Source organism: Platalea leucorodia (assembly GCF_965183815.1).
Source record: "Platalea leucorodia genome assembly, chromosome: 4".
Lineage (NCBI taxonomy): Eukaryota > Metazoa > Chordata > Aves > Pelecaniformes > Threskiornithidae > Platalea > Platalea leucorodia.
Window position 1 is genome coordinate 37,732,273 of NC_138826.1, and position 13,722 is coordinate 37,745,994.

A 13,722-nucleotide genomic window follows, 5' to 3' on the forward strand; every position below is an offset into this window, starting at 1 on the left:
CCGCGGTGCTTCACCTGAACCCTTGTTTCAGAGTGGGCAGATGGGAACAGAAACTGCAGAGCCTGCAGCAGCCCTGGCTGAGGGCGGCTGCAAGATAGGCATCTGGGCGGTGAGGAGCAGCTTTGCCAATCCACCCTGCCTCGCTGCAGCTGCTGGTGCCCGGCTCTGCGTGTGCCAGGAGGAGCCCTGCTCCAGCACATGTGGGTGCTGCAGCTCCCTTGGGCAGACATCCTTCCCTCTGCTGCGGAAAGTGTCCCACAGACTCCGTAGCAGGGCCAGCCCTTGGGGAGGTGCAGCTGCAGGCTTGTACCAGGGTCAGACAGAGCCCGGGTGACTCCTGCAATTCCCATGCAAGGACACCAAGACTTTCCAGTTGCAGCTCACCAGCTTGTGAAGGTTTTCTTCCCTGCAATGTCTTTTGGGTAAATGCTTTCCTTTTATCATCAGCATTTTACTCTTTTGCCCCTGGCCAGTCTTCCATGCACCCTTGCTGTCCTGGGTATCACAGATCACCACGGGACTTCCAAGTCCTCTCCCAGCTCTGTCTCCTCTGCCTCTCCCATACTTGGAAGGCCAAATCTTGAAGCACATGGAAGGATGTATGAATTACAAACAATAATCCCCTTTTGTGCATCATTGCATCAGCCTGGACTTACTTGTGAAACCAATGTTTCTAGTAGGTGACAAACTTCTGACAGGCATCATTTCATCACCCAGGCACAAGGCCAGCAGTTACTGAGTGACATGCGGGACAGCCTTTCACAAGACCTAAGCGTCCTCAAGCTCTGAAAAGGGCTGAAACTCTTTTCTCCGCTCAGGAATTGGGTCACTGGATGCTTTGTTTTGCTTCAGTGTGGTGGGATTTTGATCGTTGCTGCTGGCATAACTTGCACCGGTGCCGTGGTAGTCATGCAGCAGAAACTCTGAGGACAAGCGAGGCTGCTGGGACACTGCTTTGGCAGCATGAAGCGATAAGCTGTGTCACTTGTCCTCTCCAGCATTGGGAAGGGAAGAGGGCAGTACCATGGCAATGGGATTTGCCAGTTCGGTGCACGGCATTCCTCACCATGGCAGCATCAGCAATGCTCCCAGGGTGCTGGAGCAATGGGGACCTGGCCAGGACAAGCTGGCGGCATCAGGTGCTGCAGTTACACAAAGCTGCCTTCTCTCATTTTGGAGAAAGAGACTTGCCTAGATTTAAGCCGCAGTGGCAGCCTGGCTTAAGAAAAAGGTGGTGATGCACAAGCAGGCATGTGAACTATCTGGGAGGGAGGAGTTGAGAGTGCAAAGCCTGAAGCGAGAGTTGCAAGCCACAGCTTGCACTGCTGGTTGCAACTTGTTTCCTCAAAATGTAGAGCAGGGCTTTGCAGCAAGAGCTGTGCCGGGAGATCAGAGAGATGGCAAGAGATAGCAGGTGGAGGTGGGGGAGAGGAAGGATGGCAGAGTGTCACACAGGGTGTCATGCCTCCCCGTCTCACAATTTGCACTTGCTTTGTGCACACAGGCACCTGCACACCTCCCTGCAGAGCTGTGGGGTTAGGAGGGACTCGGGGCTGGAAAATTCCCCAAATGTTATTTGCTTGTTTGACTCTCCCACACCAGAGTCCTCCTTAAAGCCACAAATAATGAGACTTGCTATTCGTGGAGTGGGGAAGGTGCGAAGAAGGGAAGCCAGGATGCAGCAAATGCAGTTACCCTGCTGGGCACTCCTGCATGCTGGTACCTAAAAAGCAAGGTGGCCACCTTCCCAGACCAAAGGATGATGGACGGGGTCTCGTATCAGCCCCCAAACGCATGCCCAGACCCCACAGGGCAGGGCACTCTGGACGGCAGCAACGTGACTAATGAGCTGCCCAGATCTCACATGGCGGGGACCGCCATGGCTGTAGTGCTAATTACCGGAGCTCATCTCATTTGCAAGCACCAGAGCAGACACACATTGGTCTGTAGTGAGCTGAACTGTGGTTCAGCTGCCGCTCCAGCCACCGCCTGCCCTGAGATGGGTGAGAGCAACATCCCAAGACCTTTCAGACTCAGAGTGTGAGGAGCCAGCGGGCAGGACAACTCCTGGAGCCACCAGCACGCTTGCCCTTTCGAATGGTCTTGGTATTTTTGGCCTTTACAGATGGGAGACAGCAGCTCCCCAAACAACTGCAAGAGAGGGCTCCTCAGGACCAGGTGCCAAAGGAGGCTCTGAATCAAACCTGTACTCAGCATATTTGGACCCTGAGTCATAATCTAAATGGCTGGGTCACCAAAACATCACGCCCTGTGCCTGTTTGCCCCTTCCATGCTCGACATCTCAATGCTAAGCTCGCTCCCGCAGTGTTGCCCAGCTCCATCCTCCCCCCGAAAAGCACATTTTGGTGGCTCACCGACAAGGAGGGGTTGCCCTCGTCCTCAACAGTGACCACCAGGCTATAGAAGCTCTGCCGCTCGCGGTCCGGCGGGGAGGGCCGGGTGGCGATCTCGCCGGTGACGCGGTCCATGCGGAAGGTCAGGTCCTCGTTCCCGCGCGTGATGTAGTAGGAGAGGACGCTGTTGAGGCCGACGTCCCGGTCGGTGGCGCGTACCTGGGCCACTGCCGTGCCACCGCCGACGTTCTGCAGGGAGCGGTGGGGTGAGCGGCAGAGATACATGACATAAATCACATGCACCTCATAACATATAAAATACATAATTAATAACATTAATAATATAATGCTAATATAGAGCGGGGTTTTTCCAGGCATTGCGGTGCTTGAGGGTCCAAACTCACTGCCCCAAAACCCAGCAGCCAAGCAGAAGGCTGCTCTCCTTCACCAGCTCCTGGATGCCGCTTTTGCAGTGCCTATTGCAAGTGATGTTTTATTAATAGATGCATCTTTGTGCGAAAAATTAACCAAGGCTACTTGCTCTGCCACTGATAGCTCAGCTGAGAATCAGCCACAGGCTTAGCAATGGAAGGCTCTGCCCTTTGCTTGAGTGCTCCAATCTTTTTTGGTTTGAAACTCTGAAATTAAATGTGTTTTCTACGTTAGCTTTTAAAAAGAAATGGAATAAAACTAACAGATGACATTTGCTGTTAAGTCACCAAAGCCAGCTGCCGCTGCACTCCAAAATTGCACCTCTTTTTCCTTGTGTTACAGCATCTCCCATTTGTTGCAATGAACCAGTTTGATTCCCTGCTGCAGAAAGCTGCGCATTAGGTCCTTTCTAGGCTGGCACAGCCTGAAAGACTGTAAAAACCAGTGTGTGTGCAAAGGTGAAGGCTGTGTAATGGACTCAGAGCTCGGCTAATTATTTTTGGATAGTCCCATTACGGGGGAAATCAAAACAGAAATTCTGTTCTTTAACCAGCTCTGAACATGTATTAAATAGATAAGAAAATCCTAACAGGGCAATAACTTTAATGCAAAGCTATTAATCAGCAGCAGCACTTTCTCACAGCTAAGTGTCACTGGCTATTACTCGTATTTCATTTTTCATCATCAAATTGAGAACCCTCCAGTCCAGGAATTAAACTGTCAGGAAATAAGTTGTCTTTTCTCACGCCTGATTGTGTTTTATTGCTTAATTATCTAGCCTTTGCCGAGCTGCTTCCTGAAAGCAATTCCTATTCTGCACTGCGCCGCCTCTTGTGTCACTTCGGTGGCATTTCCATGGGTGTGTAGCCACTTCTCCTTCCTGCTGGTTCCTGCAGCCTCATGGCCTTAAGTTGCCTGCAGAGCTCTCTCCTTGCCCAAAACTAGGAGGCCATCACAGGTGAGGGCTTGCAAGGGGCCACCAACCCTTAAATCACCCAAGGTGATTTAACCCAACTCTGTTGTCCCCACCTGCCTTGTGGTCAGACCTCACCTTGGGAGGATGGAAGGAGAGGAGCAGGGCTGGATGCTCACCTCGCTCACGCTCACGTTGTAGCCAAAGGGGCTGTCGATGATGGGGGGGTTGTCATTGACGTCGAGGATGTTCACTCGCAGAGTGTGCTCCTTCCTCCGAGGAGGCACGCCGCCATCTGAGGCTTGGATCTGCAGTTGGGGATGGATTTTTTAAAAAAAAATGCTATTTTTAAGCTCACAGTCCCAAGAAAACAGCATCGATGCTCAAACCAGAAGAAGTCCAAGGAGGTAAGTGGGGTGGTTTGGTGCTTACCCGTAAGGTATAGTGATCCAGCAGCTCCCGGTCCAGCGGCCGTGCCACAAACACCTCGCCATAGGTGTTGTTGGTGGTACGGATCTCGAAAGCCCGGCCAATGTTCCCTGATGTCAGCGAGAAAGTCACCTGGAAACATCACGGGGAAAGAAAAACAGGGCAGGCAATGTGATGCTGTGAGGAGAAAGGAGAGAAAGGCGACCCTACAATAATAAACGCGGCATCGCCTCAGGAAGCCTCTGAGCATTTTAAAAGGTCCAGTGTGTCGGGATCCATGGGTGTGCTGGCTTATTGCAGCCACCCCAAAGCAAACACCATGGGGCAACCCCGGTCTCATCCACAGCCCTCCTACGATGCTAGCAATTTTTGGTATTAAGGGTGACGGGACGTCATTAATGCCTGTCTGCGTGGTAAAGAAAATAACAAATGTCAGAGAGCTTCCTGCTCAGCCTGCCAAGGGCTTCGCTGCCGCTCCCCATGGCGGGAGAGGCCACAGCTGGTTTTCAGATTGCCAGGCTGCTTTTGACACATGTCCTGCAGAGCTCTTTGCCCGGGGCAGCCCAAGGACGATGCCTTTCCTCTGCTGCAGGCACGCCTTAACCAGGAAGCACCAGTACCCGCTGCACAAACACCCCCAAAACTGCTGGCATCAACAACCAGAGTTTGCTCTCGCAGGGATGCAGATGAGGGGAAGGGGTTGGGAAGACACCGATGGAGGCATTTCTTCCTTGGTGAAACACTACCACAGCCTTACAGGCAGCCCCAAACCTGCTGTGTTGGCCTCCCTACCTGCCCGTTGCTGCCTGCATCTGGGTCACGGGCCAGGACCACGGCCACCCGCTTGCCGACTGCGCTGTCCTCCGCCACGCTCACGGAGGAGTCGGAGGTGATGTCAAACTGGGGGCTGTTGTCGTTCTCGTCCAAGACTGTGATGGTCACCTGCGGGCATGGCACGGGGCTCAGGCAGGGCACGGGCAGGAGCCTGCCCCTTGCTCACCTGGCATCAACAGCCACACTGATGCTCCGGCAAACTCTTGAGCTGCTGCACCCCCCCCCCCGAGGTGCCAACAGCATGAGTGTTGTCCATCCCATGTGGGAACGGGTGCAGGTATTTGAGTCCAGGAGCTGAAGCTACATCCCTGCCTGCAGAGGAGGAGGAGGAGGAGGACGAGGGATACTTAGAGGCTGGAGAAGGAGTGCAAGGGTACTGCAGCTCTCAAGTGGTGGATTTTTCTACAGAGCATCCTCTGTTTTTTATCCTCCAAACAGCTGGGCACGGAGCAACTCACGCTGCTGCAGGCTGACCCTTTCCTGCTAAGCTTTTCACAAGCAGCGATTTCATCCATGCTCACAGCACCAGAGGTTGGGCAGGGTTTGCTTAAAAGCTAAATGGACACAAAGAAGTCAGAGCTGCCTGTATTTAACTAAACCAGGGCAAACTGGGCACATAGAAGACCTGAGCTCCCTCCTGGGAAAAGGCACATGGGCGAGTAAGAGACTGGGCAGGAGATGCTCGGAGGGGCACCCTGCCGCAGCGTGGAGGCAACCGGGGACCAGGCTACCTTGGCCACAATTAGCCGGAGGAAATGCTCTCATCGCATTTGTAATCAAGGAGCTGCAACGCTACACAGAAATGAGAGAGGAAGAGCCCTTCTGTTCCCGGGGCTCTATTTATGGGTGCCCCGAGCCCCCAGGTGTGGCCAGGCTGAATGCGACAACATCCCGGAGGAAGCCGGGGAGCGAGTTGCACGCCTCGGGGCAATTCGGTTATTGTTGCCGCTGAATTAAAAACAGAGAGCCAGGAGCGGGGAGAGCCCATTCAGCCACTGTGATGGATCCGGCAGCTGCTGTCCCTAGTGCCAGATCAGGGCGTTGGGATTTCTGCTGGCCGGTGCCACGTCCCCGGGGCTGTCACAGAGGCTGGTGCTGGTGGGATGGGGCTGAAGACCTCCGCCCCGGTTCCTCCCCACAGCTCGATGCGGAGTTCGGGATGGATCCTGGCCCCCAAGGTGATGCCAGCGTGACGGACATGCTTACCTTCTGTTGGAGGAGAGCAGAGGGGGAAACAGAGAAAACAAAAAACCAAGAGTTAGTGAGGGATGAGGAGGTGTGGGCACACGTGAGGGGCAGTGGGCTGGCCCCTCATCCCACCGTGGCAGTGTTAGGGGCCATGAGTACCCCCCTGCGGTGATTTGGAAGCTCCCCTGTTGGTGCATCTCCTGTTTTTTTCTAGATAAGCTTGGTGGATTTGCCCTTTGCGCTGGGAGAGGCTCAGACAAGAGCACAGCAGTGTGCAGAGAGCACAGCCGCCGGCACCCATGGGTGGCGACAGGCAGCGCTTGCAGCATCACTGCCTTTGTCATCTAGCGTCCTTTTTAGAGGCAACAGATGCACCAAGGCACAAGAGCGCTCGAAATGCAGAGCACTGCCCATTGCCGCGGGCCAGCCTCCAGTTTCAAAACCCCCTGGGGTCCCGCTTCTCCAGCTGGCCCAAACCAGCACAGTTTGGTTGGTGCCAGCCGAGCTGCCCCTGCCCACGGCACAGGGACGAGGCTTGCCCTACACCCGGTGTGCCTCCTGTCCCAGCAGAAAAATGCAAATCACCCCCCTGCTCGACTGCCTTTGAAACTGCCAAATATAACCCTCTTAAACATAAACCACTGTGAACTATTTCAAGGCCCACAAATTTACCTCCCTCAAAACTGTTTTAGCTTGGTAAGTGACCTGCAAACTCTACAGTTTGGGGTGTGTTTTTTTTTTTTGTTCTGAGAAATCCCACCCTATGACATGCAGAAGCTAAAAGGCACCGGGCGTGCTTATGCAAATGCAGGGTTTCCCCCAAATCAGGGTTTCCAGACCCCGGTGGCCAGAGCAGAGAAGACAGCTAGGACATGCTGTCCCATGCCAGAGGAAGAGGGAGGTGACCTGAGGCCAGCTCTGCCCGTGCAAAGGATGGTGGGGAAGTGGGTAGAAGCTACTCACCACCGTAGAGTCAATCTTTGGTCCTCCATCATCGGCCACCACCGTCAAGGTGTAGAAATCCCCCTTCTCTCGATCCACCTGGCCTTTGACCGTGATCACACCCTGCCAAGGATGAACAGCTATGTCAGCCACCAAGACCAAAGCCCACAGTGGACAACAAAGCCAGGAGGGACCACGCTGTGGCTACTTACAGTGATCCCGTTGATTTTGAAGAGGGAGAGCGCCTGGGCATTGGTGTTGGGGTCAAACTTGTAGGTGATCTGGTTGAGGTTGTCGATGGAGCGGGCCTGGACCCGGAGCACCTCAGAGCCCAGGGGGATGTTCTCCACAATCACGGCCTCGTAGCTGCTGTTGGAGAACTGCACGGCCTCGTCCAGCTCGTTCAGCAGGCTGACATACACACTGCAGAAACCCTGGTTGTTGGGGGGCGCTTGGTCCGTGGCAGAGACATTCATCAGGTAGCTGGTTTTGGTCTCGTAGTCCAGGTACTCGATTGTCGTGATGAGGCCCGTGCTCTCGTCAATCTCAAACTTCCCTTCGGCACCCGACAGGATTTTGTAGTTCACCAGACCACCGTTCCCTGGGGCAGGAGCAGGAACCACGGTGCTGGTTGGACCAAACATCCCAAAGAGGTAGGCACCACCAATGCCAAGTCCAACCGTGGAGCAGAGCCTATCCCATGTGGGGATTTCAGCCCAGCCAAGCCAGGATTGGTGCAATGGCTGATTTCACCGCTTTCCCTCCAAACTGGGTGTTTCTGTAAGCTCACCCCTGGCTTCCTACCTGTGTCTCGGTCGGTGGCCCGGACCACTGCCACCGAAGTCCCTATCCCTGCCGTCTCCCGCAGGCCCAGGCGGTTGTACTGCCGCTGGGTGAACACCGGCACCTCGTCATTGACATCTTCCACATAGATGATCACCTGCGAAAGCCCCCAGAGAAACCACGGGTGAGCTGGGCAGGCTCGTGAAGCCTCACCAGCTGCTTACCCTTGCTGAGGGGAAATGTATCCTTCACGGCACTCATCTGCTGCACAGGAGAAACGTTAGCTCTACTGTAAATACCACGTGATAGAGGGTGAACACACACAGTTCAACATCATAGATTTAAACAAGCCCTGTGGTCAGAGTGACTCAGTCCTTCCCTGGCCAGGGAAGGTCTGAGTCCTTGCAAGACCCCGAGCAGTGGGTGGGAGCAGTATACAGTCTCTATATTAATTCCTTCATGCTTTGGGATCCCCTGATGGAAACCTTGCAGTTAGAGACCCTGCAATGTAGAAATGCTGACGACTTGGTGGGAAATTTTGCTCAAAGTTCAGTGGGTTGAGCTGCATTCTCTCCCTTTTCCCCAGGGAACATCCTTTCTCCTCCTGGTTTTCTGCTTGCTGCTAGTGCTGTGGGCACGTCACACTCGGCCAGAGCCCACCATGAGCTCAGTGGGTCTAAAAATAGATGGAACCAGAGGGCTGGGCTCGTGGGAACTGTGGGAAGCTTGTGTATCACTGCTAAAGATTATTGCCACTAGGTCCTGGCTTATTTAAATAGATGCCTGGCCAGGAGACACAGTTGCCAACAGGCTCTTCCTCCCAGCAGCAGAGCCGCATCTTGCCGGGCGAGCGGGACTCCCTCCAACAGCGACTGTCGCACCACTTAGCAGCCTCGTTGCACCGAAATGTCAGAGGAAAAAAGAAAAAAACAACAAAAAAACCCTCAACAAGCTCTCCTCCACCCACAGGCAGCCCCCGGAGACTTTCTGTCAGCATTTCCATGCCAGATCTCTCAGACTTCCTGCACGCCTGCAAGGGCTGGAAATGACTGCCCTCTGATGAAGCATCCCGAATTTTTTGCATGAACTCCTCTGCCGCCCAGCCCTGCTGCTCACCCCTCAGCGGCTGCGAGGTCCTTACCCGCACGGAGCTCCTCATGGGTCCCTGCTCCGTGTTGTAGGCCTCCACCTCCAGGACGTGAGAGGAGTTTTGCTCCCTGTCCAGGTGCCGCATGCCTCGCATCACCAGCCCGGTGCTGGGATTGATGCGGAAGTTGTTGTGCTCATTTCCTGGCAGGAGGGAAAAGCGAGATGGATGCTGCGCACCGCTGCTGCATCAGTCCTGGTGACCCACTGAGCCCTCCCGAGGGAGCTGCCTCAGAGGCAGATTACTGAGCAAAACCCAAGCCCCCATCACCTTCAGCTACATCAGGCTCAGCTCGGCAGGATTTGTCCCTTGTCAAGCCAGGAGCTATGGCATCTAGGTGTCCAACAATGACAAATCATCCCCTGGCAATTAACCCTAATGCTGAAGTTTTGCTCAGGGGTGGGGGAAATGTTTCTGCGGGCTACCAAGTGCAAAAGAATGGAGAGCGCAGCAAGGTTGTGCATGCGGCTGGCCAGAGCCTGGTGTGAACACACCGATGCACGAAGGGGCGCCTGGACTTACCCTTGACAATCCTGTACCACACTCTCCCATTAATGCCTTCATCCGCATCCGTAGCTTTCACCTTCATAAGAAAAGAAAGGTAGTGAAGGTGAAGAGCAGAGATTTCCAGACCATGACAAGTCCTCCCACCCTGCCCAAGGCTGGACATCCTGCTCCACCTGAGCCAGGGACTTTACTAACTGCAAAGCAAAATAAGTTACCCTCCCCTCATCACCAGACAGCTCAGGAGCCCTCGGCTGTATAGTTAGCTGTTAAATGGGCTCGGGGTGGGAGCTGAGCCTGAGGACCATGCCATGAAATCTGTGGGTCAGTGTGCTGGTGGAGGTGCCTCCATCGGGCCTGCCCTGCACGTCAATGCTTGCCCTGCTGGAGATGATGCTGGGGACGGAGCCTCCCTGCCCGCAGAGCTGGTCTGGGCTGGGCAGGGACAGCTGCTCCCATGCCTGGTGGTCACCCAGCCCATGGTATCAGGGTGTATCGTGCACCATGTTAAAGGAATGACCCACCTCTTGGCCTGCGCACAAGCACCCACCTGGGTCTATTGGCTCTGAGAGCTGCTTGCATTTACCCTCTCACTGCAAGCTATTGCCAAGTCACCCAAGCAGCAGCATATGCAAAAAATACTGAAGAAAACATGAATGCAAGCAGCCTAGTGCATACTGGTGGTCTGGACACTGGTCTGAGTCCTCAGAAGACTGAGTAACGGGTGGGAGCACCCCTCAGCTGTGATGCACTGCAAGGTCCATGCACGCACTGAATAAACCATCCGCCCTGGGAAACCCAAGACACGGGTCCCCTCTGGTGTCGCTGAACAACACTGCAGTGCTTTCCCCACAAACCCCAGCCAGCAGCCTACTGGCCCCGGCAGCTGGGAAGCGGGACCTGGCAAGGGACAAGAGACCCTGGGCTTCTTCCCCGGCTGGCATCGAGCCACTGCATCTCCCCTCCACAGAAACCGCTTTCCACAAAGCATCCAAACCACAACTGCAGCAGTGGCCGCTTGCAAATCACTGGGGCAAGGACGTGGGACGTGCCTTAGCCTTTATTCTCTGGATGGTCCCCTGGCAAGGCATCTGCTGCCACATCTTCTGCCTACAAATATTACCCCAGGGTTTCCTTTCCTAGGCAGGTGGGGGTTTGCGCCCAGACTTGCACTAAAAAGAGGAGGGGTTGCTGCAAAGGATGCACGTGCAGCAGGAACAGAGAGGCCGTTTACAGGGGCTCAGCTTTAAAGCCCTGGGCTGGCTTTCACCCACAGCCCCACACAACACTTGCAGGCGTCCAAAATGCAATTTTGAGATACTTTGAACTGCTCTTGTTCCCTTCCACCAAATAAGCCCATGTCAGCAGAAATCTTAGAAAATACTGACCCTGCACAGAAACTATCTGGATTTCCCACTCATGTGCCATGCATGCTGTTTTCCTCTGTCCCAGACTGGCTCATGTCTTGCTTATGGCTGGACACAACCCTGTGTCTTGCTCTGTGTTTCACCATAGACCCAGCACCTTCCTTTCACAGCAGCAAACCCTCCCTCCCACAGTGGCTTTTCCAACCTCGGGGCTCTCCGAGGCTATTTCTGGGCAGGAGCTGGGCTGTCGCCTCTCCCATGTGATGGATGGACCCAGTGGGCAAGTGCTGCCCAGGCAGACCAGCTGCCTTGGCATGGCAAGACCAGCCTGCTGCATGCACTGGCTCCCTCCTGGCAAAAGCTATCCTGTCAGCCAAAACACCATGCTGGGGCGGCAGTGGTGGGAGGGAAGCCTAAGGTATGGGAGACAAATCTTGGCAGCTTTTTGTGCAATCCCCTGCCCTGCTGTGCCCAGGAAAATGCATTTCAAGGTGATCAAACAGGAAGGTTTTCAACATGATGAGCGCTGGATGGGAGAAGCAAACACACCCTGCGAACACCCCCTTAGCCACCCTTTTCCCAGCTCACCCAAGCATTTGCTACAGGCAGCTCCAGCACATAAACCAGGTGAAGTGGGTCATCCCAGGTATTTGGTTTTTATGAAAAAAAACAAAAAAAAAGTAGCTTGCATTAAACCAATGCATGCTCCTGCTGCTGCCGTGGCACAGCCTGCTGCTGGGAAAAAGCTTGGCTGCTGCTGGTTTGACCCGCTGAGGTCCCAGAGGAGATGCGGTACTTTGACAGACTGTCCCAAACTTCGGAAAACAATTTGAGTGCAACTGGTGGGAGAAAAACTCTTTCTGCTGTAGGTGCAAAGCACCTTGTGCAGCTGAGTGACGGTGCCTCCAGCCTGCTTTATCCCCCTGCTAGAGAGAAAGGGCTGCAGGCAGCGCCAGCCATTTGCAAGCCACCTTTCAAACACCCCCAGCTACTGGAAAAGGGTCAGAAAAGGAGGAGGAAGGCGGGGGAATAAAAGGATGGAAAAAAGCAGGCGGCTTGGCGCAGAGTTGCCGGGAAAAGGGGGAGCAGGCTTGTGGAGGGCAGCCCGCTGCCCCCTCCCTGGTGCGGGGGGCTCAGCCCACGACCGTACCATTCAGCCTTCCCGCAGGGGCAAAGCCCGGGGAAACACGTCCTGGGGGGCCTCGACCCCTCTCCCCAGCAGGGAATAGCCCCAGGGCACCGCCACGCTGGCAAAGCCTGGGATGGGGCTCAGGGGCCCCCTTGGCTTTGCACGCTCAGGCTGTCCCCAGCCCGGCTGCCATCTCTTTCCCACCCTCCCTTGCCCTCCAAAAGGGAGGAGGGGGCTGGCAGCCAGCAGAGCATGGTGGGAGAGGCGGCAAGGCAGGCGTGTGGGAGGCAAAGCCGGAGCTCGGCCGGTCGGTGAGAGGTAGGAGCCCAAACCCCCGTGGCAAACCCACCGCTGGCCACTCAGGCTAACCCCGAGGGGCCAGCGAGGCAGGCCAGGGACGTGCCGCTGTCTCCGGCTGGAGACCTGCTGCCCTGAGCCCTGCAGCAGCCCGGGGAAAGGGCGGCAAACGGGGTGGGGAGGGGAGATGAGATGAGAAGTTTGGGGTGGGTTTGAAGTCAGGCATCCCTCCTCCCTTCCCTGTCACGTTGCTTTGTCTGTCCCAGTGATGGGAGACAGGGAAAGTCTTGCAGCTGCAGCGCTGTTGCTTAACAGCAAGGGTGATGGGGTACAGCGTGCCGTTGCTTTCGGTTCCCGAATATTTAGGTTTGCTAAGCTGGGTGTTTGGTACCCTCCAGCATTACCTCCTTCTGCAAGTGAGTGGAAAGACTTAGCGCATTGGGAAAAGCTGGGGAGCTCCAGGAAAGCGTCGCTAAGCAAGATGGGGAGGGGAAAACAAGCTGCTTTTCATCTGAGCTGTATTACAGGCACAGCAGTTCCTGAAAACAGCCATTTCTTTGCAGGAGTTTGAGAAAAGGGAGGGAGAGCGTATGGAAAAAGTCCTGCCAAACTAGGCAGCTGCAGCAGGCCAGGCAGACAGCGTGCGGGGCTGGGCAGAATAACGCTCTCTTCTGCTCATGCACAAGAATAATTTCTTCTTCCTTTCCACCTTCCTCAGGAGCATTTTGCTTTTTGCAGTTTCTCTTCTTTCCCTCTAATCCTCAGTTGCCTCATGCCCAGTGCTGGGTCCCGAGCACTCGTGGGGACATCTTGTGTTAGAGCTGATCAGCCAGGGATGACCCTTCTTGGGGAGGTTTGCCAGGCTGGACGCTCCTCAGCAAGCCTATTATTAACCCAGCTGGATTGCACAACATGGGGCTTGGGTGGGACAGCGATGCTGGGAAGGGGCGATGCTATCAACAGGGATGCAGGCAGAAGCTTGGCCAGAAGGTACAAAATGCTGTGGGCAACTGGTCCATTGCCACGCTTCAGGAAAGGCACTGAGCTCCCACCCCGTGGGAGGGAAGCCCTCATCCCCGTGCATGCCATGGGCACGGGGAGTGCTGCTCTCACCAAGCCCTGACATTTCTGCTGATAAGACTCCAATTTTGGTGGCTTTTTGCTGAAATTCTGCTGAAACTACTGTAGCTCTGTCTCAGGCAGGAGGTGGGGGGGAATCACCTTTGTCTACATTAATACATTGAAAACTTATTGGCCCTAAAAAAAAGCCACTGCTCATGTGCACTCTGCAAAGATTTCCCAGATTTTTAATGGCTCTGTTTCTGGAAGGGCTTAGAGATCAGGCACGGGACAGCCCGGGCTTCCCCTGAGGCTGCAGCTCTGCCAGCCGAGCTGGTAGAGGA

At 54.9% G+C, this 13,722-nt stretch overlaps 1 protein-coding gene across 2 annotated transcripts in view; it reads right to left on the reverse strand.

Moving 5' to 3' along the window:
• Nucleotides 1–13,722, reverse strand: part of CDH23 (cadherin related 23) — a gene marked incomplete at both ends in the record, with an annotated part of 203,247 nt that overhangs the window by 31,902 nt on the left and 157,623 nt on the right. For both annotated transcript variants that reach the window (XM_082310705.1, XM_082310706.1), the window contains 9 exons: nucleotides 2,376–2,603; nucleotides 3,879–4,007; nucleotides 4,132–4,260; nucleotides 4,921–5,070; nucleotides 7,114–7,215; nucleotides 7,305–7,693; nucleotides 7,897–8,032; nucleotides 9,017–9,165; nucleotides 9,545–9,605. In XM_082310705.1, coding sequence (XP_082166831.1) covers nucleotides 2,376–2,603; nucleotides 3,879–4,007; nucleotides 4,132–4,260; nucleotides 4,921–5,070; nucleotides 7,114–7,215; nucleotides 7,305–7,693; nucleotides 7,897–8,032; nucleotides 9,017–9,165; nucleotides 9,545–9,605 — 1,473 coding nt within the window. The remainder of the gene's footprint in view (nucleotides 1–2,375; nucleotides 2,604–3,878; nucleotides 4,008–4,131; nucleotides 4,261–4,920; nucleotides 5,071–7,113; nucleotides 7,216–7,304; nucleotides 7,694–7,896; nucleotides 8,033–9,016; nucleotides 9,166–9,544; nucleotides 9,606–13,722) is intronic.